This window comes from Palaemon carinicauda, chromosome 20 (assembly GCF_036898095.1).
Source record: "Palaemon carinicauda isolate YSFRI2023 chromosome 20, ASM3689809v2, whole genome shotgun sequence".
In the NCBI taxonomy this organism is placed as follows: Eukaryota; Metazoa; Arthropoda; class Malacostraca; order Decapoda; family Palaemonidae; genus Palaemon; species Palaemon carinicauda.
In genome coordinates, this window is record NC_090744.1 from 54,000,560 (window position 1) to 54,013,224 (window position 12,665).

Sequence of the window (12,665 nt, forward strand, 5' to 3'; positions counted from 1 at the left end):
CTTGTGCTAGGTCGTTAGGCATTTCTTTGACAAATAGGGAATTGAAAATGGACGTATATAATTTGGTGAAGAATAGGCTGTGTGAACTTAAACAAACTGCTGATGAATTAACTAGTGAAAGCATGAGTGAGTCTGATGTAGAAGGGGCTCCAGGATTGAGTCTTTTTCAGGATCCGTCTCAATGTGGACTGATTTTTGAAGGGTATGGCAGTCTGCCTGATGGTATAAGTCAGACTGAGGGGGTTCCTCGTACTGATAATGTGTCTCCAGCTGTTCCTACTCGTTCAGTCAAAGGGGAAAATAAGCCACTAGTAAAGGATTTCCAGAACATGTTGGAACTAAGGAAGTTAGAGTTCGGGGAGTTTGAGAGAATCAGAGCACATGAGAGAACAATGCTTAGCATGCAGTTAGAGTTGGCCATGATCCAGCAAGGTAAGAAGTTTGAGAGTACCTGACAAATAGGGAATTGAAAATGGACGTATATAATTTGGTGAAGAATAGGCTGTGTGAACTTAAAAAAACTGCTGATGAATTAACTAGTGAAAGCATGAGTGAGTCTGATGTAGAAGGGGCTCCAGGATTGAGTCTTTTTCAGGATCCGTCTCAATGTGGACTGATTTTTGAAGGGTATGGCAGTCTGCCTGATGGTATAAGTCAGACTGAGGGGGTTCCTCGTACTGATAATGTGTCTCCAGCTGTTCCTACTCGTTCAGTCAAAGGGGAAAATAAGCAACTAGTAAAAGATTTCCAGAACATGTTGGAACTAAAGAAGTTAGAGTTCGGGGAGTTTGAGAGAATCAGAGCACATGAGAGAACAATGCTTAGCATGCAGTTAGAGTTGGCCATGATCCAGCAAGGTAAGAAGTGTGAGAGTATCTGTATCCATGAAGATATTGGGGAAAAGTTTAGTTTTGGGGATGCTCTAAAACTTGTACCTTGTTTTACCGAGGAGAATGTGCCTAAATTATTTAATGCTTTCGAAAGGGTAGCTTCTAGGTTGTCTTGGCCTAGGGAGGTCTGGACAGTGTTGATTCAATGTCGCTTACTGGGCAAGGCTCAGAGGGTTTATAATGCCATAGAGGAGCAAGTATCTCGGGATTATGAGAAAGTGAAAGCTTTGATATTAAAAGCTTATGATTTGGTTCCCGAGGCCTACAGGCAGAGGTTTAGGAATTTTAACAAAACCCCGAACATGACTTTTGTGGAGTTTGCTCGTGTAAAGCAGGAGCATTTTGATGATTGGCTAAAGAGTCGCCAAGTAACTACTTTGGCGGCCTTGAAAGAGTTGATATTGTTTGAAGATTTTAAAAAATCGTGTGCTAAAGATTTAAGAGTTCATTTAGAAGACTTGAAAGTGACTTCTTTTCCCAGAATTGCTCAGTTGAGTGATGAATTTATATTGACCCATAAGGTTGGTACTGAGAACGTCAGGGGTAATTTTCCTGTGGTCAAGGGTAACTGGGAGAGTAAAAAGAGTGTTCGTTAACCAAAATAACTCTAATTTCCAGGCTGACTCTAACTCTAAAGCAAATTCCAATTTTCAGGTCAAAAATCGACCAAACAGTAATCCCAGTGGTAATTTTGTAAATAGGAATTTTGCAAAAACTAATAATGCTCATCCTAGTTGTACTAAAACAAGTGGTGTGGGGAGTAGTAGAACCTGTTACTGGTGTAATAAGACAGGACATATCCAAGCTAATTGTTTTGCTCGTCAGAGTTATTTACAGAGACAGACTACTTCTCCTATTGTTGTGGTGAATAATGTTAAGGCTTCTTAACAATCTGTAGAGAATGAAGAAAATGGTAACAAAGGTAATAAAGAGAATGATTCCCCCACGTGACTGTCATTTAATAAGTATATTTGGCCAGGTAAGCTGAGATTTGAGAAGGAAGTTATAAATGTAAAATTTTTGAGGGATACAGGTGCAGCTCGATCTTTATTGTTAAGAAGTAGGTTACCTCTTAACGTGAAGATCGCTAACTATATTATTTTAAGTGGTTTTCCGGACACTGTTGTGTCGGCTCCTGTGGTTGAAGGAGAGATTGACATATTGGGTGTCGTAAAGAATATTAATCTGGCCATTGTTGATAAACTACCTATTCCTGGGATAGATGGTATCCTAGGAAATGACTTGTGTAATGTGGAGGGACAAGAATTGTTTCCCATTTTAACTTTAAATAAATTACCCATTTCTGTAACTACTCGCTCCCAGAGGAAAGGGCATAACCTCTTGATGGACGGAGAGGATTTACATTTAGACCCTGTACAAGTAGATGTAGCAGTAGGAAGGCTCGAGTCTGTAGGAAGTAGTGGTAGTAGTAAGGTAGTTAGAGCATGGAATAAGGCTGATTTTATGAAAGCTCAGCATGATGAATTTGATGTTGAAATAACTGAGGGGGATGATATTTCTAAGCCATGTTTTGTATCGGAGAGAGGATTATTGTGTAGATTAAGCCGTTCTGCTCTTATGGAATCCTCAGAGTATCATAAGCAGATTTTGGTACCTAAACAATTCAGAGACGAATTGCTGCAGTTAGCCCATGAGGATCCTTTCTCGGGACACTTTGGGGTAACAAAAACTTTTAAGAGATTAACCAAGCTTTTTTGGTGGCCTAATATGAGAAGGTATATTAAGCAGTTCTTGCGAACTTGTGTAACGTGCCAGGTCATGGGTAAACCTAATCAGGTATTGCGAAAAGCTCCATTAAAACCCATCCCTGTAATTGGTGAACCATTTGCAGAGATTGTCATTGATGTTGTTGGTCCTTTATCTAGAACTCAATCGGGATATATGTATTTATTAACTGTGATGGATAGGGCTTCTTGGTTCCCAGAGGCTTTCCCTCTTAGGAAAGTAACGTCAAAAGCTGTCTGGGAAAAGTTAGTAGAATATTTTTGTCGTTATGGGTTACCTTGTACCATTCAATCAGATTGTGGTACTAACTTTACTTCCAAGTACTTTAAGGCCAGGTGTACTGAACTGGCCATTCAGCACATCACCAGTGTCCCATACCATCCTGAAAGTCAAGGGATTGTGGAAAGGTTCCACCAAACCTTAAAAAGTATAATTGGCAAGTACTGTTATGAAAGGGAGAGTAGTTGGGATAAGGAACTACCTTATGCGTTATTCGCAATAAGAACTCACCCAAATGAATCTACAGGTGTTTCTCCTTTCAGATTGGTGTATGGTCACATGGTTTGAGGTCTTTTAGAAGTGTTATTTGAAGTGTTGATTGGGGGACGAAAACAGATTCAAAATCTAAATATATTTTTATCTAATTTGAAAAATAAATTGAGTGGTGCCTGGAAGTTTGCCAAAGGTAATCTGGAAGCTTACCAGGCTAGTATGAAAGCATTCCATGATCGTAAGGCAGTTAGTCGTTCTTTCGAATCTGGAGATCTGGTTCTGGTTTTAGATATGGACCCTGATAGTTTTCTGAAACAGATTTAAAGGTCCATGGAAGGTAATAAAAAAGGTGTCTGACTTTAATTACGAATTAGATTCTCCAGGTTCTACTAGGAAGAGTATAATTTTTCACATTAATAGATTAAAGAAATATGAAGGTAGAAATCTAAATCCATTAAATATTGTTTATGAAATGCCATGTCCTCTAGCTACTGTATTTTATGATAATGTTGATGACCATGTATCTGTAGAGAATTTAAGAACTAATGTTGAGATTTTTAATAAGGCAAATGTTTAAATGGAACATCTGGATGAAGTCCAGAAGAAAGACTTGTTATGTTTGATAATGGCTTTTCCAGAAGTGTCTAGAGAGGCTCCATGGCTTACTTCATGGCTCGAACATGATGTTGAGGTAGGTGATGCTCGTCCAGTAAAGCAGGCTCCTTACTGCCTGAACCCAGAAAAAGCCAAAGTCGTTAAGAAGGAGGTACTGTATATGCTGGACCATGATCTTATTCAACCCAGCTCAAGTCCGTGGAGCTCTCCTATTGTTCTGGTAAAGAAATCTGATGGTAATTATAGAATGTGTGTTGACTACCATAGAGTTAATCAGGTAACCAAGAGTGACAGTTTCCCTCTTCCCCGGATTGAAGATTTTATAGACCGGATAGGTAATGCCAAATTTGTAACTAAATTAGACTTACTGAAGGGTTATTGGCAGGTTCCATTGTCTCACAGGGCCCGTAAGATTTCGTCATTTGTCACCCCAAATGGGTTGTATGAATGTAAGGTGATGCCTTTTGATTTGAAAAATGCAGCCTGTACGTTCCAGCGCCTTATGAATAGGGTGATAAGCGGGCTGGAGGGTACCGAAATATATATTGACAACTTGGTGGTATACAGTCAGGACTGGAAAACCCATGTTGAAAGGTTAAGAAAACTGTTTCAGGTTTTACGAAAGCCTGGTTTGGTTGTAAACATCGATAAGTGTGAGTTTGGTAAGGCTGTAGTGACGTATCTGGGTCATGAGGCTGGTTTGGGGAAGGTTGCTCCTAAACATGCTAATATTGAGGTTATAGCCAACCTTCCTCAGCCACGTAATGTCCGTGATGTCCGCAAAGTTCTTTGCATGTTAGGGTATTACAGGAGGTTCCTGAAGAATTTTGCTGACATTGCCCAGCCTTTAACTAATCTATTGAAAAAGAACACTAAGTTTTTGTGGAGTGCAGAGTGTGAAAAAGCATTTTCTAATTTGAAATCGGTATTAGTCTCTGAACCAATTCTTAGCTCTCCCAATTTTAATAAACCTTTTATTTTAGCGGTGGATGCCAGTGACGTGGGTGTTGGAGGAGTTCTGTTTCAGAGAGATGATGAGGGGGAAATGCACCCTGTATCTTATTTCAGTAAAAAGTTACTCCCGGCTGAAAGAAAGTATTCCACCATAGAGAAGGAAGCTATAGCTCTGGTGAAGAGCGTATCCCATTTTTCTTTTTATCTATCTAGTTCTCTCCAGGTTGAAGTGTTGACGGACCATAACCCGTTGGTATTTATAAATAGGACGAAGGGAGCGAATCAAAGGATTCTGAGATGAGCACTTCTCATTCAGGAATATAACCTGGTCTTTCAGCATATAAAAGGAGTGGACAACAAGATCCTCGATGCACTTTCTAGGATGTGAAGTGTAGGCTGTTGTGCCGTTCCTGGTTTTTTAAATTTTCTTTTCAGATGATGTATAGGCTATTAATGTATTCTAAGGTTGTTTTTGCTTATTTTTGTGCAATCCCAGAGTTCCCTGTTTTTTTTTTTTTTTTTTTTTTTGGGGGGGGGGGGGGGTGGCCAGTTAGGTTAAGTAGTCATAGTGTGAGTGTTTTGGTTGGTCATGTTTACTTTCTTATTTTCGTATTAAGGTTAAAAAAAAATATATATATTTTTCCTGTTTAGTCAAATTAATTTTTTTTTTTCGTTGAAGGAGGAAGGTGTCAGGCAGTAACGTAATTTTAAAGTAAAATCTTGTTGGTTTGCCTTTTTGCACTGATGGCTTTCATTTTTATTTTGTTTTCAATTTTTTAAATCTAAATTAAGTATTTTGCTGTTGGTTTTACATTAGTACATATATTTTGGTTAAATATAGTGTTTAATTTGCTTTGGTTTAAATGTAGTGTTTAATTTGCTTTGGTTGAAAAAGCTTAAGTTTTTGTGGCGCCATCTATTGAGTGCAATTTGAAGTGCGGCCTTCCTCAGTAATTTTTACTTGCTTGGCAAACTTGTAACTGTTTATTTTTCTTTGTGGTGAATGGGGGTGTTGTAAGGAGAGGTGACTTGTGACTCTCCTAAAGTATTCTCGCCAGTCTAGTTCAAGGCCGTTGAAGACTCTGGAGCTGCTGATCTGCCTATTGTGGATTATATATAAAATCTACTGTCATTGGGCTGCTTCTTAATGTAGAAGGCAGTTTACCTGTGAAGCTATGTGTAGGAATAAGACTTGCAACTGTGGTTCAAGTAATCTACTGGCTTAACCTGGACATTGGCAGTTTGCTGTAGAACAGGACTCGAGAGCCTTTTTCCTCTTTGATGGATATATCTACTGTATCAGCACCAGAGTGGTCTTGTTGGAGCAAGTAGGGAGGCTTCTCTCAGGTAAGAGGAAAATCCCCTGTATTTTGGCAAGCCGTAGACTGAAAGTGCATATCCACCAACGGTTGTGAAGGGCAGTTCTACTGATGAGAGTGACTACCTGTGACCACATTTATGAGCAGCAAATGGACTCATCTATATCAGTACCGGTCTGTTTCATAGGACCAATATATTTGTGTATTTAATTATTGTCAGAGCTGTTGAAGGTTTAATATGAGAGTGTCATAAGATTGTGTACTTTAATATTAAGGGTTAGATTATTGTGTCATAGGTAGGATTATTGTTTCTTTTTGTATGTTCTTCCACTTCTTTCCTTTCTATTTAGTAATAGGTTAGCGTGGTGGGTGAAGGCCTTTGGGTCCCTTAACATTAAAGATATGATTTCCTCACTATGAGTAGGGTTTAGTTTTAGCTTTAGGTGACTCATTGAGTTAATCGATGGCATATTGTAATTGATCAAATTGTTACTTTCTGTGAGCCATCAGTGTTAGTACATTTATTGTTATAATAAAAATTGTGAAATTTTTGCCCTTGCGTCTTTCTGGTTTTCCTCGCTCCTATTGATTTGTGTTTTCGTAACACTCCCTCAATCACATAAAAATCATTATATTCCATCATCAGCCCCCGAGTCATAACCTTTTCACATAACTTTCCTTGCACAGATGTACTTAAATTACCGATGCCTTTCACTTCACCTTTACACCCCCTAAATTCACAAACATCTCTTACCTTATCGTACGTATTCCTAAGCATTAAATTGACACCACAACCAGTATCAATCAGACCAACTAGATCTATTCCAATAATATTTACTTTTGCACTCATGTAGTCATAGGCTCTTTCACCATTCACGTCTTCATGCATTAAACCTTCACGAACATGCATCACATTCACTCCACACACACTTGAGGACTCACCCAGCTAAACCCTCTTACACTCTAGTTTCCTGGACATCCTGCTGACTTAATCCCTTCTTCCTACATACTCTAGCTACATGCCTATCTGCACCACATTCAGTACACTTACCCCGCAGCTCCTTGCACATTCTAGCATAATGACCATCCTACCCACAATTACCACAAATCACATTCATACGATTACTACAACATCCACTACGACATCCAGCCATACTACACCGATAACATTTTACCCCTTTCTCTTTCTTGCACTCGCTAATTCTATGCCCAACCTACCCACATCCAAAACAAGCATCCAGAGCCCATCTACAATCATTCTTCTTATGACCTTCCATTCCACACCGATAACACTTTTCATTACGGACACGACTATCTGACCTACCTGTCTGTACACTAACACTCCTATCTTTCCCAACCGGAGTCCCTTGCCTAAAGCCTTCTTTTGTCCGTACATGTATTCCCACATTACTGACCCTAACATTCCTATCTACTGCACTATCAGCTACCCTCATCGGTCCTCTCATAACAGCATCTCTAAAACAACAAATCCTGGCACACTTTCCTCCATTCCAATTCTTACAATCACAGATTTACTTTCTTTCATACACCTATCCAACTCGTAATCCACAATTATCTCTAGTATATCATCCCATGTCAATATCTCTTGCGTCTACCTCATTTTCCCTTTCTGTTTCAAATTAATAAATTCTCAGGTATTGTCGCCAAAAACTTCCTCATTAACTCTTTATTCTCATTTATACCTTCATCTCCATACTTCTTCCTTGCTACCAAGTCTAACCGACATACATACATAGAAATAGCCTCACCCACATTGATTCGAGCCTCATCAAAATAATTTTTGCGCTTATACCTAACACTACCTTTCATACGTTTTACCTCCTCAATTATTCTCTCTTTACACTTTCATACTAAACATCTCCTACACTCATTATCACACCATACATAGTCAACAAATATTCTGACAAATATTCTCCCAACTCCTTAGCCCAAACTCTTTTACTGTCACCATACTAAGCCTGACAAAACTTTTCATATTACCTAAAAAAGTCATATACATTCCTACTGCTATGTTCATTAAACCTTTCACATCTCAGTACCTCTCTCATAAACACTGTCTTACATACTTCCTCATGTCCATTTTCACTGCTCTCATCACTGCTACCTTCCTTCTGGTTTCCTACTTCCTCGCTAGAATATAAAGAATCTAATTCCACACTCAAATTCCTATCCTTAACTATTCTTTCTTAACCTTTATATTACTTACAACATTCACCCATTCATGATCATACTCACTCTCATCCTGACTTTTCTTCTTTTCCCTCTTAACATTACTTTTACTTTTCTTTACATTCTTCCTATCACATTTCACTTCCTCCTTACTATGCCTAATCCCATTATCTTCAATCTCACTATCACCACCTTCCACATTATCACTTACCTTAGCTTTTTCTTCCACTATCAACCCTTTACCCGAAGGTGAGGACACTCCTCCGACTGCACTTTTATCCATTAAGGTTTTTACCGTCCCCATTACTTACCCCATCATAGCTTCCATTCGTTTCTCCATTCGTACCTTATTCCCTTGCATCCTCATCTCAAAACCGTCTTCCACACTCTCAAATCTTCCATTTAGCGCACTCAGTTCCTTTCGCATCTCCTCATTCTCACAACTCAGCCTCGCATTCTCAAGCAACTACTTCTACTCTTGCTTCTTTGCCAACTGCAATTCCTCCCTTATTATCTCAACCTTAATCTAATTTCTTATCCTATCAGTCCTTCGTCCAACAGTCCAGCTTCCAGTCCCACCTCGGCAGTCCCTGTTCGGGCGCCAAAATAATGTGGCGGGATGTTGCAAGATCAACCTGCACACCCTTGAATCACTCTAACTGACAATATTCTCCTCAACACAAACTTTCCCCTTACGTTATCAGTAGCGGGACTCTTGGAAAAAAATGACATAGAAAAAAAATATAATCTTAATACTAGGATATATTCCTTAAAACGAAAATAATTAACAAAACCCTTCCACAATCAAATAAAACCCTAACAAAACTTAAAACTATAATAGATCACAACCAATATATATATATATATATATATATATATATATATATATATATATATATATATATATATATATAAATATATATATTTATATATATATATATATATATATATATATATATATATATATATATATATATATATATATATATATAAATATATATATATATATATATATATATATATATATATATATATATATATATATATATATATATATATATATATATATATATATATATATATATATAAATATATATATATATATATATATATATATATATATATATATATATATATATATATATATATACATACACACACATATATATATATATATATATATATATATATATATATATATATATATATATATATATATTATGTTGACACCAAAACTGTCATCCACAGAAAGCCAAACTGTCCTTTATGGCAAACTACCATAGCTCTGTGAGTGACACACTACACTTTGTAGCAATTTGCCACAACTGCCTCCCTGATTGGGGTAGTAGTTATGATCATCATCATAATCATCAACAACTGCAATCGAAAGTTCATACAGTCCGGGTCATCAACAATTATATAATTCTGAGTGGATGTATAAAGTTCCTTATCACAAGCCAAGTCGTCAACAATCAATTTCACAGAAAAATTCTCTCCAAAGGAGGAATTAAAGTTGTCAAAATAAACAAAATGCTTCCATTCTGGTAAAGAAAAAATAATAGTAATCCAGCATTCACACAACTGCCTTTTTCTACAGTCAAATAAAAAATAATAATTTGCCCAAGACATGCACCATTGCCCTAACCTAGCTAAAACATAAACAAACAATCTCATTTATACCAACAGCCTTTCCCACAACAAACAATCAATACACTAACTACCTCCCGCTCACTGACACACTCTCTCTCTCTCTCTCTCTCTCTCTCTCTCTCTCTCTCTCTCTCTCTCTCTCTCTCTCTCTCTCTCTCTCTCTCTGGATTTGGCAAACAAATAAATAAATAAAAACGAAAACTAAAATTAATCCTCCACAAAGGCATCCCAAAGACCCATATATCCACCCCCGTTGGTACGCACAAATTGAATTACTGCTGTGTGTGCCTTCATACTGTTATGGCTACTTTTCAATGCTTCACAGATGGCAAGTTAAGGCCCATTTCCTGTAGAATTTTGCATTATTAGGGAGGTCCTCTTGAATATGTGTATTTGATTAAGTCTGTTCATGAGCATAGCAAGGTCAAAGTTAATGTTATGGGAGTTCTATCAAATGAGGTTCCAGTAAACTATAGAGGACTGCAAGGGAATATGTTGTCACCTATGTTGATTATCCTCAAGGATTTTGCAATGCATAGAACAGCTGAGGATGGTGGTGAAGGATTGTACTGACTTCGTAACATGACATTAGCTCACCTATAGCATGCTAATGATGGTGTTCTTATTATCAAAACACCACCATACTTGCAAAGCTTGCTTACTAGAATGAAGGAAATGTCACAAGAGGTTAGGCTAAAGATAAATAGAAGAAAGACAGAGATGATGGTAATGGAATATGCAATTGAAGATGAAATATCATTGGAAAGAGAAAGGATTAATATAGGGGGATCTTTTGAATATTTAGGAAATCCGATTTCTAATGCAGGATCTTTAGAATTTTAGTTAAATGAAAGATTGCAAAAGCAAATCTGACTATGACTAGGTTAAGTACTTTATGGAAATCAAGTCATCTGAAATGACCTATAAAGATAAGGCTATATATCAGTTTAGTGAGATCAGCGTTACCGTATGGACATGAGTCGTGGTATGACAATAAAACAATATCCAACCGAATTTTAGTTTTTAGAAAAAGGCCCTCAGAATAATAATCCGAGTTAAATTGCAAGACAGGATTATAAATGAAAATATAAGAGAGATTACTCGAGTGCCATATGTGGATGAGATCATGATGAGGGGTAGATGGAGATGGTTTGGGCATGCTCTTCGCACTCCTCAAGAGAGATTTGTTGACCAAACATTTAACTGGGTTCAACAATGCACTAAAAGATTTTGAAGACCCAGGCCTACATGGCTTAGGACTATGCATCATGAAGCGGTAGGTGATGAATGAAGAAGTATTGACTCAGAACTTCAATAGCTATGGGAGTAACACCATGAGACTGAAAAAGATGTATATGGATATAAGACCAAATGTATTAGAGAATATGCTAACAACATGTAACAAAAAGAAATATCGGTTGCACAAACTAACTCTTGAAGATCCTTCTGACCAATAGCTTAAATAGCCAAAAAAAGATTTAACAGAGCGAAACAAAAATGGTAAATAATAACAAAAACGTCTTAGGCTAAGAACTAAAGAGAGAGAGAGAGAGAGAGAGAGAGAGAGAGAGAGAGAGAGAGAGAGAGGGGGGGGGGGGGGGGAGAGGGAACACAGGGCAAACGGAAGGGACCTGGTAGCCACAGCTGGCTTAAAGCGTCTGGTGCTTATTACAATCTTAGACTCATGAGCAGCAGCGGAAGACGCTATCTCCTGGCTTTGTACTTTCCTTCGATATATACCAAAGGTTCTTTTTCTCCTCCGTACCTTCTTTTGAATTTCAGTTGTTATCTTTACTGTGGAGGTTTCACACATAAGCTCCATATTAAAAGTATTACGAATGAAACAGACTCTTTCACCCATCGCTTTCCTTTTATCAAGTAAAAGTATGTGGGGGTTTAGAGGTTGCACAACCATGGAAAAAAGTTTTAATGATATCAAAGTATTAAGATTTTTTCAGTGTTTTATTTCGAAACTTTAAAAAGTGGTGACAGAGTGAACGACTTAGTAAAGAAGATATAAAGTTCCTTTCAAGGAGAGAGAGAGAGAGAGAGAGAGAGAGAGAGAGAGAGAGAGAGAGAGAGAGAGAGAGAGAGAGAGCCTAGTTAATATTTCGAGTCATAAGAAAAGAGAAAAGAGAAATAGTAAGAATAGTCGTTCTATGATGAACAATTTCAATAATAAGTTATCAAGGCCATAGGATTATCCTTCTTTTCTTAAAGTAAATTAAGCATTTTTTTAAATTTATTCACCACATGACCAGAATAAAAGTATAATTTCAAAACAATTATCCCTTTCAAGTAGAAAATATTACTAATATCAAAATTTTTCATATAATTGTAAATAAGTTGTCAGTTTACTGAATTTACACAACATGTACACTCTTTTTGATGAAGTAAAAGTTCCTCATGACCATAACATGCATTTTCCAAAAGCAGTGTACTAAAGAGAAGGGCCAAGCAAAAAATAATTACGCAATAGTCGAATTAATAATCATTGTTGTTATTCGGAAAAAAAAGACAAAACAGCTTCAACAACTAGTGATTATCATCATTGCTAGTTTGTACTACTATCATTGTAAAAATTATATCTTCGAACTATTTTAGATTTGAATATCCAGTCGTCGAGCATTTGTATTATATTTATTATTTCTTTTTTTAATAATCTTCCGTATGCGTTAATCTGGCTATTATGGCACATTATAACTGTGTCCTGTATGCATTAATCTCGCTTTCCTGGCACAGTGAAACTGTGACCCTTTATATTTATCTGGTTTCAGCGCAACAATGGTTCAGCTCTGCATCAAAGGCC

The 12,665-nt window shown here is 37.1% G+C and overlaps 1 protein-coding gene across 1 annotated transcript in view; it reads right to left on the reverse strand.

Moving 5' to 3' along the window:
- Nucleotides 1–9,470: 9,470 nt before the first annotated feature.
- Nucleotides 9,471–12,665, reverse strand: part of LOC137659805 (uncharacterized) — a 92,422-nt gene continuing 89,227 nt past the window's right edge. The window contains exon 2 of the mRNA XM_068394602.1: nt 9,471–9,583. Within this exon, the coding sequence (XP_068250703.1) occupies nt 9,471–9,583 (113 nt within the window). The remainder of the gene's footprint in view (nt 9,584–12,665) is intronic.